This window comes from Bos grunniens, chromosome X (genome assembly GCF_055505025.1).
Source record: "Bos grunniens cultivar Pamir isolate PY7600 chromosome X, Bosgru_T2T1.0, whole genome shotgun sequence".
Taxonomy (NCBI): domain Eukaryota; kingdom Metazoa; phylum Chordata; class Mammalia; order Artiodactyla; family Bovidae; genus Bos; species Bos grunniens.
The window spans coordinates 58,098,631-58,117,699 of record NC_141194.1 but is presented as its reverse complement, the minus strand read 5'-3'; the positions used below and the strand labels follow the sequence as shown (position 1 = coordinate 58,117,699).

The 19,069-nt window shown below is 45.1% G+C and overlaps 1 protein-coding gene and 1 pseudogene across 1 annotated transcript; both read left to right on the top strand.

The window, feature by feature from the left end:
* Positions 1-647: 647 nt before the first annotated feature.
* LOC147340512 (germ cell-less protein-like 1 pseudogene) lies at positions 648-2,268 on the top strand (annotated as a pseudogene).
* Positions 2,269-12,952: 10,684 nt separating this feature from the next.
* Positions 12,953-18,451, top strand: LOC147340511 (germ cell-less protein-like 1). The gene has a single exon (XM_086387604.1). The coding sequence runs from the start codon at positions 16,518-16,520 to the stop codon at positions 18,021-18,023; it is 1,506 nt and encodes a 501-aa protein (XP_086243730.1). The 5' UTR covers positions 12,953-16,517; the 3' UTR covers positions 18,024-18,451.
* Positions 18,452-19,069: the final 618 nt, after the last annotated feature.

Below are 19,069 nucleotides of genomic sequence, written 5' to 3'. Positions count from 1 at the left end.
ACCATTATCCTACGAAGGGAGCCGCAGAGAAATCATCCCTGGAGGGAAAGATACGCAGAGTGGAATTCCTGGTACAGAGTGCACTTATCCTGTGATGGGGAGTGGGAGGGGTAGGGGAAAGCCTCGTGGGTGTGGCTTTGCGTGGCGTCCAAGATGACGTCACAAACATCAGCCGTATCCAACGACACCGTGGACTGAGCTAGTGCCAGTGGCGGCTGCGTCTGGTGAGGAAGCTTGCCCTCTGTACCCCTGAGGTAAAAGCCATGGGAGCAGTAAACAGTCAGATGCCCTCGAACAGAGTGGGGCATGCCCCAGAGGAGCCAGGTGCCCCTGAGGGGGAGGAGGAGGCCGAGGAGGTAGCAGTGGCAGTGATAGAGGAAGGGGAGGAGAGCGAAGAGGCCAGACCCACCACCAGCCAAGGGCGCCACAAGCGGAAGACAGGCCCAGAAGGGCAGCTCACAAAAGCGCCTCACAGGAAGCGAGCAAAAGACAGTTTAGAGTCCGTTTATAAGACACTTTTTCTGAGAGGAGAAGGGAGTGACGTGCAGATCCGTGCCCTGGGGAAGGAGTGGAACTTGCACAAGGTCTACTTGTGCCGGTCAGGATACTTTGCTAGCATGTTCAGTGGTGCGTGGCGTGAGACAACCATGGATACTGTAGAGTTGCAGATGCCTGACGAGAACATTGATTGTGAGGCACTGCACGAGGCTTTAGGTTCCCTGTACCGAAACTCTGTGCTCATCCCACCCGGTCGAGTGGTCCCCATGCTGGCCACAGCCAGCATGCTGCAGCTGGACAAGCTGATTCAGCAGTGCGGAGAGATAATGAAGGAGACGGTCAGTGATCAGACCGTGTGCAGCTACTACTGCTCTGCTGAGAGCTACGGACTCCAGAACATCAGGGCCATGTGTCTTCAGTGGCTGCTGGACAACCTGATGACCCAGCATAGTGAGGAGTTATTGAGAGAAGTTAGCCTGGATCTCATGAAAGAGGTCATTGCCTCTTCAGAGCTCTTCGTGATGGAGGTAGAGATGGATGTGTACACGACGCTGAAAAAGTGGATGTTCCTGCAGCTGCAGCCGACATGGAGAGGCCCCCGCAGAGACCTGCTGCCTGACGCCGACTCGTGGTTTGCCAGGTCCAGGCAGGAGTCAGAGGGCACCCCTTTCCTGGAGACCGAGCAGGGCAGAGCCTTCGTGCCAGCGTTCCAGCAGCTGCGGCTTGCCTACATGATCTGCGACCTGCCGTCAGCACGCATCATCGACCAGGATGCACTGATCCCTGCCACGTGGCTGACCCCAGTGTACAAAGAGCAGTGGCTTGCCCTCCTCCGGGCTGAGCAGACCAGAGACCTCGGGCCCGTGGATGTCTTCGTGTCCGACCTCCAGAGGACCAGCATGCGGTGCGGGGGCCAGCTCCTCAGGGATAAGCAGTGCAGCTGGCGGTGGGCAGGCTTCAACGTCGGCTGGGACTTGGTGGTGTGCTATGCCAACCGGCGCATCATTTTCAAGCGCAGCGCGCTGAACACGTCCTGCGGTCTCGGGGTCAGCTTACTCTGGCAGAGAAAGGTCGCGTTCCGCTTGCGCCTGGCCTCCTTGGACAGGGCTGGAAGAGCCATTTTCCGGAAGGAGACAGAACTCCAGGTGCTTTCCCTGGGAAAGGATGAAGAGCTAGAGGTGGTGAATCTGGAGAACGAAGATGTGGTTTTCCCCATATATGTGACCTGTAATTTCCTGTACCTCCCCAGAGAGGGGCGTTTTCCTGAGTGAGGACTCCTGAAAACAAAATCTCAGAGAGGTGAGCAGCTCTTTTCCTGGGGTCAGGGACGACCAGCTTTGTCCAGATGCCAGCTCCTTCTGCGGGACCAACCGGACTTGCCCACCTCTGGTGGCCCACCTCTGTCAGAGTCTTTGTTGAACTGTAGCTCATAATACTTGAGATTGTTTACCTGAGCCTATGAAGAGGAGAAATTTTAAAGCCCTGCTCCCCCAACACCTTTAGACCTCATTTGTGCTGTTAAAGTGGCAACCTGTCCTCCTGGTTTACCATCCATCAATGCCCCCTCCCATCATTTCTGCAAAGTCAAAGACCAGTTGACTTTAGAGAGAACCTGTGAACCTACCTACTCTACTACTGTTGGGGAAACTCTTTTAAAATATGCATTTCCTTTAGCTTGATTAAAGGAATGTTAAAGAAACCGTTTGGTTTCTCTTTCAGTTCGCGTGTTTAGAGCCACTCTGCCCCACTCATTACCACTACTACCGCTAGCTTCCTTTGGATTGCTTCCCTTTCCCCATTCCCTGCCACTGAGCGTGTAGTACTTGGTTCCCATGATCTCTCACTCTGTGAACGCACCCAGGCTACACTGATGATCTTCTCTTTATTGGTTGTTCCTCAACATTCTTAGGTTAGTTGACTTCATATCGTATCTTGATGTTACTTTGGCTTTATTTTGACTTTCCTAGCATTTTAACCCTAGAAAGACGCCTCAAATCTTATACAACCCTATATTGGGGGTGGAGTGGAAGGCGGCAGATTGATGCTATGAGGACATCTCGGTACTAGACAGACTTTTTCTGTGGCATACAGCCATGAATTATTTATGCACCAGAATGCACTCTCTAAGCACGCTGATGGCCTTTGCCCTTCAGAAACATTTGACGTTGGAATTGTACGTGGAAAGACTCTTTCCCGCTTAAAAACAGGTCTGGTAACCTCTGGAAAGGAACGCTTTTGAATTATCATGGGAATTATTTGGCATCTGGAAGTGGCATCACGAGAAGTCCACACTAGTAATCAAAAGGGTAAGATAAAAAGTGTTTTTGTCACAAAAGGAGAAGCACACTAGTCACGATTTGAATTTGTTAGTTTCTGATTACTGTTAACTTACAAATTGTCACCATCCCATTCCCTCCATTGAGTCATTTTGAGGTCAAAGAATGGAAAACTATTTAAGAATCCATATAAATAATAAATACATGCTTGGAAAGAGTGTGATAAATTAATACAAGATGAACAAATTAAAAAAATAGTATACTCTATTGGTGTTTGGCAGATTCATGTTGATGTATGGCAAAACCAATACAATATTGTAAAGTAATTAGCCTCCAATTAAAATAAATAAATGTACATTTAAATTAAAAAAAAAAACAGTCACCAGATTTAAGGCTTTACTTAGTTGAAATCAGAATTTTCCTTACTGGTGGTTTATGTTTCTCTTCCCAATTAGATTTTATCCATTGTCATTCAGTGAACAAATTACTTTTGACTTTATCCATTCATTCATTCCTTTTACTCTTTAAGGAGATTTGAAAGGCTTCCTTATCCCAAACCCACATACTAGTATTAGAGTAATATTTACGTGACAGTTACTTATATGAAATGGTTCAACCAGGAAGCTGCTGTTGCATCCTTCGATGTTTGCCCTTAATTTTGCAGCCCCCTACCCTTTCTCGTGTTCCCTTATATTCCATATACCTAACCAACTACAAACCATAGACTTCATTTTATTTGTGTTTAAAAATAACTGGGGAGAAGAGTAAGTCATGATTCAGTTGAAACGTAAAAATTATTGTTATTTTTTTTTTTTTTTTGGTAAGAATTTCACTTTCTTTATATAAACTCTCTAAGCAATTTGAAATCACTTTTTCTTGAGCTGAATGCCAAGATGCCATTTCATCTAAACAGAGGTATCGTCAGTTGGGAAATTCAGAGACTACTTAGCTACAAGTGTACCTTGACTGAAAGATCTGCTTTTGTTTTCCTACCCAACGAGCTTTAAATCCTTAAATTGCTTGTTGCCGCTTACAATAGAAAGATGTTCAATAATGTACAAAGAGTGACAGCTGAAATACACTCATTTAAACATTTAAACTCTCACAAACCCTGACTGTTGCCATTTGCCAGTTTGGGCAATTTATCCAATACCTGTCTCTATTTTTTCTCTTTTTTTTTTTCTTTTCTTTTTGACTGCTCAGGATGAGGAAGAAACCTTTTCCCATGTTGATACTCATTCTGTTAGCCTCTTCGTAAGGCATGGGGAAATGGGGAGGCAGGGCGAAGTACAGTCATGGTAACGCTATAGGAAACCATCAAGCTAAATAACAGCAAAGTAAACGCCACACTAAAGGAGATGTACCCCTATGGGATACCACGTGGTCCTTGACAATGATGAGGATTTATCCCTGTCTCTGTTTTTCCCTCTCTGTATGTCTGCCGCTCTCTCTGTCATCCCCTATCTCTGTCTCCATGATGTCTGTCTGCATCCCTGTCTAATTTCTATCTACCTCTGTCTTTGTCTTCCTCAGTCTCTGTCTCAGACTGCCTATCTTCGTCACTCTCTGTCTCTGTCTTACTGTCCGTATCTTTCTGTTTCTCTCTGTTTCTGACAATCTGTTTGTGTCTGGGTCTCTATGTTTCTGTCTCTGTCTCTGTATTTCTCCAGTGCTTCTGTATCCGTCTGTATCTGCATCTCTCTGTGTCTCTTTCTCCATCCGTCTGTCTTTGTCTTTCCCTTTCTGTCCCGATCTGTCTCTGTCTTTCTCCCCACCCCCAACCTTGTTTCTCTCTGACTCTCTCTCTCCCCATCACTATCTCTATGTCTGTTGGCTCTCTTTCAGTGTGCGTCTGTCTTTCTCTGTCTCTCAGTCTGTCTGTCTCTGTCTTTCTATCTGTGTCAATCAGCCTCTGCCTGTCTCCCTGTCTCTGTCTGCAACCATCATTCTTTGCCTTAGTTTGAATGGGTGTCTGTTTGTCCCTGTCTGTGCCTGGCTTCCTCTGCCTCCCTGTCTCTGTCTCCATCTATTTCTACCTGTCTCTGTCTGCCCCTTTCTGTGTATGCCTTTCTACCTGTCTCTTTTGGGGGAGGAGGTACAATTTCTGAGTCTGTCCATCTGTTGGGCTTTCTCAGCCTGCCTGACCAGCTATCTCTGTTTTTCTGTCAGGCTGTCCTGTCTCTGGCTGTTTCTACATCTGGTTCTGTTGCATCTTTTGATAGTCCATCTCTGCTTCTGCCTGTCTTAAGGAGACAGGAATGAAATGTTATTACAATTCGGTAGACAAACCCTCTTCTGTCATCTTCCCTTCCAGTGGTGTCCTAGAGATAGATGCTGTAAGAAGATAAAGCTTAGCATTCGTATTCAAAGACACAAGAGACTTAAATAAACAATGACTTATGAAGGAGAAAGCAGTGCCCCAGGGATGGAAGTGGGATGGACACAGACAGCAGACCAGTGTAAATTATGCTACTGTGGAAAGGGTCTATATATAAACAGCACAAAGATGACACTGAAATTTCGATGAAAGATAAATCATGTGCTGGAAAAAGAAAACCATCTTTTTAAGAGGAAAATAAAAAGAAGAGGGAGTGTCCAGCCACAAGGTCTACAGGAAGGTACTTGCCAAGTCTCAGCCACAGAATTTGGACATGAAACTGCCTGGTGAGAGTTAAAATAGCAAAATTCACCTATTTTATATAAGCACATCACATCAGTTTAATCATGCGATTAAACTTAAACTTTTGAATTGGGGTCAGCAAACACACACACACACACACACACGGAAATAAGTGGATTGAAGCAGAATCCAAGGTTTTTATGTCATCACCTGTTCAGCTAGTAACATGACTTCTAAGACATTCATACACACACACACACATTTATATTTTATGAGCCCTCATGAGGTTCCACCCTTTCCTTGTCCACTCAGCTACCTGGGCCTTGATGCCCTTCCCTTTATTCAAGATAAATCTCTTGAAAGGGGTGTGTCATCTGCCCCCTGTTCTAAGGTTTACTTGCTTGACTCCAGGCACCATCTATATGTCATAGACTCTCAAATTCATAGCCCATGCACAGACCTCTTCTTTGAATCCAGACCTATAGCCAGCAGTCTGCCCCACCACTTGGAAATCTCAAAGGTGGTGCGATCTACAAAGGAACAAAATAGAACGTATAGTCCAGGCAACCAATTTTAATCTAAATGTAGATTCCTTCCTCATTTGAGTAAATAAATAGAAAGACACTGATTCTGGTAAGGAGAAGATAACCAGGATGTTAGCTGAAACTTATACTTCTTCAAGTGCTTGTGTTTCAGAAGTAAAATTTGTCTATTCATGACATTCTAAAGAAAGGTGGCAATTTTTTTTTTCTAGTAGTAAGAGAATTGAAATTTACCTCATTTATTTAGACAATAGCCAATTGATATATGAACAGTCTTCGGGAATGATTTGTTCTAACAGTGCAGATGAAAGTTTGGTTTAGTCTGTGAACACGTTTTCCATGTCAGTTGCTATGATTAGATTCTGAGATCAGACACCAAAGGATAAATTTCACTCCACATAGTAGCAAACTTCAACTATCAAACTTGGTTTAAAGACTAGCAGGGTAATAAGATGCAGTGGAAGGAACAAAAACTATCTGGGCAGATTCAAGTTAAGATTTGAATACCCAAAAGATCCTTAATTCTCTGAGCAGTATTCATCACATAAACACACTGCATTACATTGGTGATGTCTGTCAATTATTTTAAAAAATAAAAATAGTACATGGTGATGGCAAAAATAGGAATCTACAAGCAGCTGATGGTTTTGATTAGCGTGTTTGCTGTACATGGGATTTTATGAAGAGTGGTGACTCTAAGTGAATTAAAATCATCCAAGCGGTCACGAAGAGCATGTTTTGGGTGAAGGCAAGTGGCTGAGTATGGTCCACCACAGGTGAGGAGACTTGCTGTAGAGGTATATTCTTAAAGATGGTAGCCCCTAGTCGTATGTGATTATTTAAATTGATTAAAATTAAATAAAATGGAAAATTCAGTCTCTCAGTCTCACTCGCAGCATTTGAAGTGCTCGATGGCTACATGTAAACCCGTGGCTACTATACTGTGCGCAGCGCAGATATGGAACATCTCTATCAGCGCAGAGAATTCTGTGAGATAGTGCTGTTCTATAATCAGTCATTCCAAGCAAAATTTACATTTCTTTCTGCTTCTGAATACATAGGTCGCCTGGATAACCTATGTGGGGGTGGGTGATGTTTGTGGGGATGGGGAGGAGTTAGAAAAACGGACATACAGAATGGTCACATTTGGATTTACAGGGTCTCATCAGGGTCTTATTTGTCTCACTGTGCTTACTGAGATGTTATGGAGGCTGGGGACAGGGCTTGAGGAAGGTTGGTAGCCACCCAAAGGAACCGTTTGTTCTGGAACCCTGTGCTTTGGAATGTGAAGAATTTGGGTCTAATCTTCTGTGGCCCATACAGCATCTGACCTGGTGGTCAGGCCATCATCTCAAACTCATTGTCCAAAACTCAACCTTTGCTTTCTTTCTCCCATTCCACGATCATGAATATCTATTTTCAATATATTTTATGGTTGGTCTTTTACTGTTCATATTGTTAATATCTCCACCAGTATACTAGCCCTCTTCTCAGTCGCTAGGCCTTGAAATCGCTGGTTGAAAGGATACAAAATAAATGTCTTTGTAAACTGAAACTTACATTAGAAATAATAGCATGTGGGGTTATTGTAAATACATTTAGATACAAATACGTAAATACATAAATCAAATACATTTGAGTCTTCTGCTTTGCTTTGCCATCAGGTTTAACGTGATATGATATTTCGATGCCTCCCAGCTTAAGACCAGCAGGAACACATTTGTAGTTGAACAATTTGAGTTTATTATTCTTTGCAGTGAAGGAGAACATACACAGTGAAGGAACTGTGGGCCACACAAGTACGTGGGTGATAGAAAAGGGATGTTAAGAGATTTGGGCTTGGGACTTCCCTGCTGGTCCGGTGGATGAGCCTTTGCCTTCCAAAGTAGGTGGTGTGGGTTCGCTCCCTGGTTGGGGAGACTAAGGTCCCACATGTCTTGTGGCCAAAAACCAAAACATAAAAGAAAACAAACAAACAAACAAAAAAAAAAAAAAACAGAAGCAATATGGTAACAAATTGAATAAAGACTAAATAAAGGGACCACCTCAAAAAAAAATTAAAGAAAAAAAGAGGTGGGCTTGTTTTAGGTGATTTGGGTGAATTTTTAAAGAAGCAGAGCTCTGATCTGGATTGGATACTGTCAGAAAGACAGGGAATTCCTATGACAGTATCTTAATAAACCTTTTCTATAGAGAGAATAGATTAGAGTGAGGTTAAAGCTACAATTGCTGAAAACAAGCAAAGAAACAAAGCAAAGGGGAAAACAAAACCCCCAAACTAGCAGTCACTCATACTAGCTAGGAGAGGGATATACGGTGATTTGTACAGTGATTTTGCTTTTGTCTGTGCTAAGGAACAAAAAAATCATGAAGTGGCCTTTGTTTTGTCTCACTTTATCATGATCTCAGAGTGACAAGATCTCATGATCTCACCTGAAGTTGGCATTCCCTGAGATTTTTTTCAATGTCTAATGGGAGAATAACATGTCCTAGCCTGGATGTCAAGAGATACTTTTTAGTACCCCCTTCTGGCCACAAGCCATTAACCCATGTTATCTAGATTATCAACATTGCTCTGATTTTGATGATCAGGAATTTGTTTAGAGAATGTAGTCTGTAGTAGGACATGGATTGGTCTCTCCTGCTCCTTTTGCAGTAGAATGCATCATTGAATACTCTGGTGTGACACGGGCTGTGCAATAGCATTTAAGACTCCAGACAGGATGCATTGGCCAACTGCAAAACAAGTAATCAAACGAAACACAATGATTATTAGTCCTTGAAACAGGACTTGAAGTCAAGGGCTTGGATTATAAAAACCAGGCAATGAATCCAGCTGGGTTCACCTTTGAGCACCACATGACTTTTGTTAGAATCAAAGACAAGTTTTGGACCACCCTTGCTAGTTATGATTTTCCCTAATGTGAGAATAGCAAGTCACAAAGCCTATATGAATAGGGAGTCAGTTATTCTTCGTGTGTGTGTGTGTGTGTGTGTGAGAGAGAGAGAGAGAGTCGCTCAGTCATGTCTGACTCTTTGCAACCCCATGGACTATAGCCCAGGAGGCTCCTCTGTCCATGGTATTCTTCAGGCAAGAATACTGGAGTGGGTTGCCATTCCCTTCTCCAGGGGATCTTCCCGACCCAAGGACCGAACCCGGGTCTCCTGCATTGCAGGCAGATTCTTTACCATCTGAGCCACCAGAGAAGCCCTTCCTGGTGAGTTTTTAAAAGAAATTGGTTTGACTGTTACTGGATAATCCCCTCTCTCTAACCCCTCCCCCCTCCCCCACCCGTTTCTGGGAAACAAGATCTGCTGGAATGTGTAGTTTAACATATCACGGAGTCTCAACAATTATCCTGAACACACAAGATAAGTTAGCGTATGCCATATGGGTGTTATATAAGATGTTACATAACAAATAGTACCTCATTGTGGCACGGCCTCTATCAGGAGAATAAGCATCATTTGTTACAACTAGAGACAGCCGATTTTGTGTTCCTCAAGGTAAGTGATGTATTTAGCAGAACTTCCCTCGTGTGGCTCAGCTGGTAAAGAATCCACGTGCGGTGGAGGAGACCTGGGTTCGATCCCTGGGTTGGGAAGATCCCCTGGAGAAGGGAAAGGCTACCCTGTCCAGTATTCTGGCCTGGAGAATTCCACGGACTGTATAGTCCATGGGGTCGCAAACAGTCGAACACGACTGAGTGACTTTCACTTTCAACCAGTTTCACAAAGCAGGCTGACTATCATGAACAAATGGAATATCTTGAGCAAATTTGACTCTCAGGGTCAGGGTGGCTCCAATAATGGAGCCTACTCTTGATTGAGTGGGACTCACCGACAGGGCGCAGGAATGGCCGAGAGGAGCTACCCCGCGTCTCAGGTAAGGGGCGGTGGCCGGGAGGAGAAATCCCAAGCCCGAGGCCAGGGGCGGCGGCCGGGAGGACCGACCCCACATCCAAGGAGCCGTGGCTGCCTGGGCACAGGAGGCCTAGAGGAGCTATCCCACGTTGAAGGTCAGGAAGGGCGGCGGTGAGGAGATACCCCTCGTCCAAGGTAAGGAACGGCGGCTGGGCTTTGCTGGAGCAGCCGTGAAGAGATAACCCACGCCCAAGGTAAGAGAAGCCCAAGTAAGACGGTAGGTGGTGCAAGAGGGCATCAGAGGGCAGACACACTGAAACTGTACTCACAGAAAACTAGTCAATCTAATCACACTAGGACAACAGCCTTTTCTAACTCAATGAAACTAAGCCATGCCCATGGGACAACCCAAGACGGGTGGGTCATGGTGGAGAGGTCTGACAGAATGTGGTCCACTGGAGAAGGGAATGGCAAACCACTTCAGTATTCTTGCCTTGACAACCCCATGAGCAGTATGAAAAGGCAAAAGGAGAGGATACTGAAAGAGGAACTCCCCAGGTCAGTAGGTGCCCAATATGCTACTGGAGATCAGTGGAGAAATAACTCCAGAAAGAATGAAGGAATGGAGCCAAAGCAAAAACAATACCCAGCTGTGGATGTGACTGGTGATAGAAGCAAGGTCCGATGCTGTAAAGAGCAATATTGCATAGGAACCTGGAATGTCAGGTCCATGAATCAAGGCAAATTGGACGTAGTCAAACAAGAGATGGCAAGAGTGAATGTCGACATTCTTGGAATCAGCGAACTCAAATGGACTGGAATGGGTGAATTTAACTCAGGTGACCATTATATCTACTACTGTGGGCAGGAATCCCTCAGAAGAAATGGAGTAGCCGTCATGGTCAACAAAAGAGTCTGAAATGCAGTACTTGGATGCAATCTCAAAAACGACAGAATGATCTCTGTTCGTTTCCAAGGCAAACCATTCAATATCTCAGTAATCCAAGTCTATGGCCCAACCAGTAAGGCTGAAGAAGCTGAAGTTGAACGGTTCTATGAAGACCTACCAGGCCTTTTAGAACTAACACCCAAAAAAGATGTCCTTTTCATTATAGGGGACTGAATGCAAAAGTAGGAAATCAAGAAACACCTGGAGTAACAGGCAAATTTGGCCTTGGAATACGGAATGAAGCAGGACAAAGACTAATAGAGTTTTGCCAAGAAAATGCACTGGTCATAACAAATACCCTCTTCCAATAACACAAGAGAAGACTCTACACATGGACATCAACAGATGGTCCACACCAAAATCAGACTGATTATATTCTTTGCAGCCAAAGATGGAGAAGCTCTACACAGTCAGCAAAAACAAGACCAGGAGCTGACTGTGGCTCAGATCATGAACTCCTTATTGCCAAAATCAGACTTTAATTGAAGAAAGTAGGGAAAACCTCTAGACCATTCAGGTATGACCTAAATCAAATCCCTTATGATTATACAGTGGAAGTGAGAAACAGATTTAAGGGCCTAGATCTGATAGATAAGAGTGCCTGATGAACTATGGAATGAGGTTCGTGACATTGTACGGGAGACAGGGATCAAACCATCCCCATGGAAAAGAAATGCAAAAAAGCAAAATGGCTGTCTGGGGAGGCCTTACAAATAGCTGTGAAAAGAAGAGAAGGGAAAAGCAAAGGAGAAAAGGAAGGATATAAGCATCTGAATGCAGAGTTCCAAAGAATAGCAAGAAGAGATAAGAAAGCCTTCCTCAGCGATCAATGCAAAGAAATAGAGGAAAACAACAGAATGGGAAAGAGTAGAGATCTCTTCAAGAAAACAAGAGATACCAAGGGAACATTTCATGCAAAGATGGGCTCGAGAAAGGACAGAAATGGTATGGGCCTAACAGAAGCAGAAGATATTCAGGAGAGGTGGCAAGTACACACGGAAGAACTGTACAAAAAAGATCTTCACGAGCCAGATAATCACGATGGTGTGATCACTGACCTAGAGCCAGACATCCTGGAATGTGAAGCCAAGTGGGCCTTAGAAAGCATCACTACGAACAAAGCTAGTGGAGGTGATGGAACTCCAGTGGAGCTATCTCAAATCCTGAAAGATGATGCTGTGAAAGTGCTGGGCTCAATATGCCAGCAGATTTGGAAACTCAGCAGTGGCCACAGGACTGGAAAAGGTCAGTTTTCATTCCAATCCCAAAGAAAGACAATGCCAAAGAATGCTCAAACTACCACACAAGTGCACTCATCTCACATGCTAGTAAAGTAATGCTCAACACTCTCCAAGCCAGGCTTCAGCAATACGTAAACCGTGAACTTCCAGATGTTCAAGCTGGTTTTAGAAAAGGCAGAGGAACCAGAGATCAAATTGCCAACATCCGCTGGATCATGGAAAAAGCAAGAGAGTTCCAGAAAAACATCTATTTCTGCTTTATTGACTATGCCAAAGCCTTTGACTGTGTGGATCACAATAAACTGTGGAAAATTCTGAAAGAGATGGGAATAGCAGACCACCTGACCTGCCTCTGGAGAAATCTGTATGCAGGTCAGGAAGCAACAGTTCGAACTGGACATGGAACAACAGACTGGTTCCAAAGATGAAAAGGAGTACGTCAAGGCTGTTTATTGCCACCCTGCTTATTTACCTTCTATGCAGAGTACATCATGAGAAACGCTGGACTGGAAGAACACAAGCTGGAATCAAGATTGCTGGGAGAAATATCAATAACCTCAGATATGTAGATGACACCACCCTTATGGCAGACAGTGAAGAGGAACTAAAAAGCCTCTTGATGAAAGAGAAAGTGGAGAGTGAAAAAGTTGGCTTAAAGCTCAACATTCAGAAAACGAAGATCATGGCGTCCGGTCCCATCGCTTCATGGGAAATCGATGGGGAAACAGTGGAACAGTGTCAGACTTTATCTTTTTGGGCTCGAAAATCACTGCAGATGGTGACTGAAGCCATGAAACTAAAAGACGCTTGCTCCTTGACAGGAAAGCTATGACCAACCTAGACAGCAGATTCAAAAGCAGAGACACTACTTTGCCAACAGAGGTTCGTCTAGTCAAGGCTATAGTTTTTCCTGTGGTCATGTATGGATGTGAGAGTTGGACTGTGAAGAAGGCTGAGTGCCGAAGAATTGAGGCTTTTGAACTGTGGTGTTGGAGAAGCCTCTTGAGAGTCCCTTGGACTGCAAGGAGATCCAACCAGTCCATTCTGAAGGAGATCAGCCCTGGGATTTCTTTGGAAGGAATGATGCTAAAGCTGAAACTCCAGTACTTTGGCCACCTCATGCGAAGAGTTGACTCATTGGAAAAGACTCTGAGGCTGGGAGGGATTGGGGGCAGGAGGAGAAGGGGACGACAGAGGATGAGATGGCTGGATGGCATCACTGACTCGATGGACGTGAGTCTGGGTGAACTCCGGGAGTTGGTGATGGACAGGGAGGCCTGGCGTGCTGCGATTCGTGGGGTTGCAAAGAGTTGGACACGACTGAGCGATTGATCTGATCTGATCTGATCTGAAAGTCATTTAGCAAACGAAATCAGATGACATGGATATGTCACTGGGCTATACTTAATAGAAGTTCTTGATTGAAGTTCTTCCTGATGATTCTACTATTACTTCTAACGATATTGTTTTCTATACTGCCTGCTTCAAGAAGTGTTGTTCCTTACATTATCAAGTGTGTGACTGAGCCACTGATATAATGATGGTGTGCAGCTCCATATGAAATCCATAAGTATAATGGTGTGACTCTGTATATAAGAAGCAACAAGACAGAATATTTTCCTGGACCAAGAGACTAGTAAGACAGGTGTGGTCCAGAGACTTTTGTTACTCACAGGGCCTAGTCCAGTAATAACACACTGAGTGGCCTATCAGTGAGATCTTTGGCAGACCTGCGAATGAACCCTCCCAGCACCATGGAACAAGATGGTAATGAAATGCTCTGCAAACCATGGTCAAACTCATGGCCATAAAAGGGCCCTGCTCTGGCAACTGGCACTTGCTATCTGCCTCTACAAAGATTAACTCATGGACACTACAGCTGCTGACCTTCAACGTCCCCTGAAAGGAGTTCAGGGTGAAAATCAGAAATTAGGCACTCGCTCTGTGTTCTGGAAAAATGGACAAAACAGGCCTTTGGATAGTTAGAGATTTTCAGGTAAAGATTTTCTTGAGCCCAAATTCTTGCATCTTCTCATACCTAGAAAAGCACCTAAATTGTTAATGGGGACAACTATTTTGGCTTTTACAGTAATACCACAGTAAGAAGCCAAGGCCTACCTGGACAAACTTTGACAACTGGCTACCTCAAGCACCTGTCTACGCTGGGTTACAGACTCATTCACCAGAAAAGAAATTATAAGATTTATTTTGTCTGTTAAATTTCAGGTTTTCATTCTTTCAACTACTTCTAACTGGGTTTTTTATACCTACATTCAAAATGTATATGAATATGCCAGATGGCTCCATTCTTATAAATAGGGCAGCCCAAGTGTTGACTCTACCCAGACCAGGATCAAAGTTACTATCAAATGTCACCTGATTCTTGCAGGTTATTCTTGGACTGCTGATTACAGTAATTCATCTACTGATATTTGGTCTCTGCCTTTTAATCTACTTATCTAGTTTGTTCTTTCTAAAGGATACAATGGCTTCCCAGACAAAGTAACAGTGATGCAGAGATTCTGGCCACTCTTCAAAATGGACTCCCCTGATGTTCCACCATGGTTACAGATACAATCTTGGTTTACAAGCTCTCCTTTGTGAAAAACTATCTTGACTACAATCATTGTAATCATTCTGTTTTTTGCTGTTTGCTCCTTACATATATAACTGTGTATTTACTACTTGGGGCCCTTGGATCAGAAACCCTAAGTAAAAGGGTAAGGAGAATATGTTGCTTCAACCACTTAGGGTCAGTGCCCCTCACCTGCAGGAAGCAGTTACTGACAGATTTCTCTGCCCCTTTCCCCTCAGCAACAATATTCTCCTAAAATAAAAAGGGGGAAATGAGAGAGTTAACTTAGGCAGGTTGATAAGGAGTCAAAGCCTAAGGCCCCTTTAAGGAGGAGATAAACATTCTTTCTTTTTCACATTCTTTGCTATAGATATGTAGGCCTCGTAGGCAGCAGTATCTCTTATTCAAGGACATGTCTTTTTTTTTTTTTTTTTTTTTTTTAAGCTTTGGATATATGTTATGGGAGAAGGTCTGGGTAAAAACTTCCACAGCTGTAGCTCTGGGTTAACCCGTTCCTTCTGGCTAATCTCGTGCTGATGTCATCCCAGGAGGTATGTTACAGGAAAGGGTCTGGAAAAATTCTCGAAGTCTTGAGGTATCTTTTATCTAGTCTCAGCAGCTAGTTGAGAAGTGTATAACGCCGTGCTTAAAGTAGTGAGGTGGGTTCTCTCCTGCTCCCTTCTGACGTCTATGTCTGAAGCTTTTTCTGTCGCTTTCACTTTAGATAAAATCTACACAATGCTCCAAGTGACTGAGACTGTCTTTGGTCCCGAGTTAAATCTTCTCCTTCGGAGACCATGAATCTGGCGGCACTGTTCACCATTCACCATTAGCTGTCACAACTCTAGAGTCAGTATTCATGTTTGTCTCATGCCAAGCACCTCTCAACCTGAAGCATTATATAGACCTTCTTATCAACTTTCTATAGCCATCTAACAGAGAATATTTAAAATGTGATTTAAGGTTATCCTGTCCTATTCAAAGTGTGTAAACATTCTACTCACATGATTTGAATAGGGCAGAATCTTTGCGACCCCATGGACACTAGTTTGCAAGTCTCTGCTATTCATGGAATTTTTCAGGCATGAATACTGGAGTGGGTTGTCGTTTCCTCCTCGAGGAAGTCTTCCCAACCCATGCCTCATGCGTCTCCTGCATTGGCAGGTGGATTGTTTACCACTGGGAATGTTTGGGAAGCCCCAAACATTCTACTCAGGCAAGGTCAAATGACCTGAGAGACTTACCGTTTTCAAAGTTTTTTCCCTTGCATTGTACTTTCCTTGTCATTGAAAGGTCCACACTCTCTCTACACCGAATACTTTGTTTAGCATATAACACTTGTCAGTATTTAATATTATTAATTTCCTCAAAAATCAAAATCCATCTCATTCATTCCTCATTTCTTTCAGTGTTTAAGTTTGTTACATGCTTAGCTGGTGTCTAAAATAGAGACAAAAGCAAAGACTGGGCACACATTGCCACTTTTATCACAGAAAATGTTTTGACAGCCGCAAATGATGGGATAACCTAAGAAAATAATTACAGAAATTAAGGTGCATAGAGCACAGAGCTGGAACCAAGACGTAATTATCCAAAAACAGGAGTGATCAGTAATTATTTCAAATGGGGAAGAGGAAATGATGTTCTTAAGATTCATGGGGAAAATTCATACACAAAGTCCTCTGTTCCACCATTATCCTACGAAGGGAGCCGCAGAGAAATCATCCCTGGAGGGAAAGATACACAGAGTGGAATTCCTGGTACAGAGTGCACTTATCCTGTGATGGGGAGTGGGAGGGGTAGGGGAAAGCCTCGTGGGTGTGGCTTTGCGTGGCGTCCAAGATGACGTCACAAACATCAGCCGTATCCAACGACACCGTGGGCTGAGCTAGTGCCAGTGGCGGCTGCGTCTGGTGAGGAAGCTTGCCCTCTGTACCCCTGAGGTAAAAGCCATGGGAGCAGTAAACAGTCAGATGCCCTCGAACAGAGTGGGGCATGCCCCAGAGGAGCCAGGTGCCCCTGAGGGGGAGGAGGAGGCCGAGGAGGTAGCAGTGGCAGTGATAGAGGAAGGGGAGGAGAGCGAAGAGGCCAGACCCACCACCAGCCAAGGGCGCCACAAGCGGAAGACAGGCCCAGAAGGGCAGCTCTCAAAAGCGCCTCACAGGAAGCGAGCAAAAGACAGTTTAGAGTCCGTTTATAAGACACTTTTTCTGAGAGGAGAAGGGAGTGACGTGCAGATCCGTGCCCTGGGGAAGGAGTGGAACTTGCACAAGGTCTACTTGTGCCGGTCAGGATACTTTGCTAGCATGTTCAGTGGTGCGTGGCGTGAGACAACCATGGATACTGTAGAGTTGCAGATGCCTGACGAGAACATTGATTGTGAGGCACTGCACGAGGCTTTAGGTTCCCTGTACCGAAACTCTGTGCTCATCCCACCCGGTCGAGTGGTCCCCATGCTGGCCACAGCCAGCATGCTGCAGCTGGACAAGCTGATTCAGCAGTGCGGAGAGATAATGAAGGAGACGGTCAGTGATCAGACCGTGTGCAGCTACTACTGCTCTGCTGAGAGCTACGGACTCCAGAACATCAGGGCCATGTGTCTTCAGTGGCTGCTGGACAACCTGATGACCCAGCATAGTGAGGAGTTATTGAGAGAAGTTAGCCTGGATCTCATGAAAGAGGTCATTGCCTCTTCAGAGCTCTTCGTGATGGAGGTAGAGATGGATGTGTACACGACGCTGAAAAAGTGGATGTTCCTGCAGCTGCAGCCGACATGGAGAGGCCCCCGCAGAGACCTGCTGCCTGACGCCGACTCGTGGTTTGCCAGGTCCAGGCAGGAGTCAGAGGGCACCCCTTTCCTGGAGACCGAGCAGGGCAGAGCCTTCGTGCCAGCGTTCCAGCAGCTGCGGCTTGCCTACATGATCTGCGACCTGCCGTCAGCACGCATCATCGACCAGGATGCACTGATCCCTGCCACGTGGCTGACCCCAGTGTACAAAGAGCAGTGGCTTGCCCTCCTCCGGGCTGAGCAGACCAGAGACCTCGGGCCCGTGGATGTCTTCGTGTCCGACCTCCAGAGGACCAGCATGCGGTGCGGGGGCCAGCTCCTCAGGGATAAGCAGTGCAGCTGGCGGTGGGCAGGCTTCAACGTCGGCTGGGACTTGGTGGTGTGCTATGCCAACCGGCGCATCATTTTCAAGCGCAGCGCGCTGAACAAGTCCTGCGGTCTCGGGGTCAGCTTACTCTGGCAGAGAAAGGTCGCGTTCCGCTTGCGCCTGGCCTCCTTGGACAGGGCTGGAAGAGCCATTTTCCGGAAGGAGACAGAACTCCAGGTGCTTTCCCTGGGAAAGGATGAAGAGCTAGAGGTGGTGAATCTGGAGAACGAAGATGTGGTTTTCCCCATATATGTGACCTGTAATTTCCTGTACCTCCCCAGAGAGGGGCGTTTTCCTGAGTGAGGACTCCTGAAAACAAAATCTCAGAGAGGTGAGCAGCTCTTTTCCTGGGGTCAGGGACGACCAGCTTTGTCCAGATGCCAGCTCCTTCTGCGGGACCAACCGGACTTGCCCACCTCTGGTGGCCCACCTCTGTCAGAGTCTTTGTTGAACTGTAGCTCATAATACTTGAGATTGTTTACCTGAGCCTATGAAGAGGAGAAATTTTAAAGCCCTGCTCCCCCAACACCTTTAGACCTCATTTGTGCTGTTAAAGTGGCAACCTGTCCTCCTGGTTTACCATCCATCAATGCCCCCTCCCATCATTTCTGCAAAGTCAAAGACCAGTTGACTTTAGAGAGAACCTGTGAACCTACCTACTCTACTACTGTTGGGGAAACTCTTTTAAAATATGCATTTCCTTTAGCTTGATTAAAGGAATGTTAAAGAAACCGTTTGGTTTCTCTTTCAGTTCGCGTGTTTAGAGCCACTCTGCCCCACTCATTACCACTACTACCGCTAGCTTCCTTTGGATTGCTTCCCTTTCCCCATTCCCTGCCACTGAGCGTGTAGTACTTGGTTCCCATGATCTCTCACTCTGTGAACGCACCCAGGCTACACTGATGATCTTCTCTTTATTGGTTGTTCCTCAACATTCTTAGGTTAGTTGACTTCATATCGTATCTTGATGTTACTTTGGCTTTATTTTGACTTTCCTAGCATTTTAACCCTAGAAAGACGCCTCAAATCTTATACAACCCTATATTGGGGGTGGAGTGGAAGGCGGCAGATTGATGCTATGAGGACATCTCGGTACTAGACAGACTTTTTCTGTGGCATACAGCCATGAATTATTTATGCACCAGAATGCACTCTCTAAGCACGCTGATGGCCTTTGCCCTTCAGAAACATTTGACGTTGGAATTGTACGTGGAAAGACTCTTTCCCGCTTAAAAACAGGTCTGGTAACCTCTGGAAAGGAACGCTTTTGAATTATCATGGGAATTATTTGGCATCTGGAAGTGGCATCACGAGAAGTCCACACTAGTAATCAAAAGGGTAAGATAAAA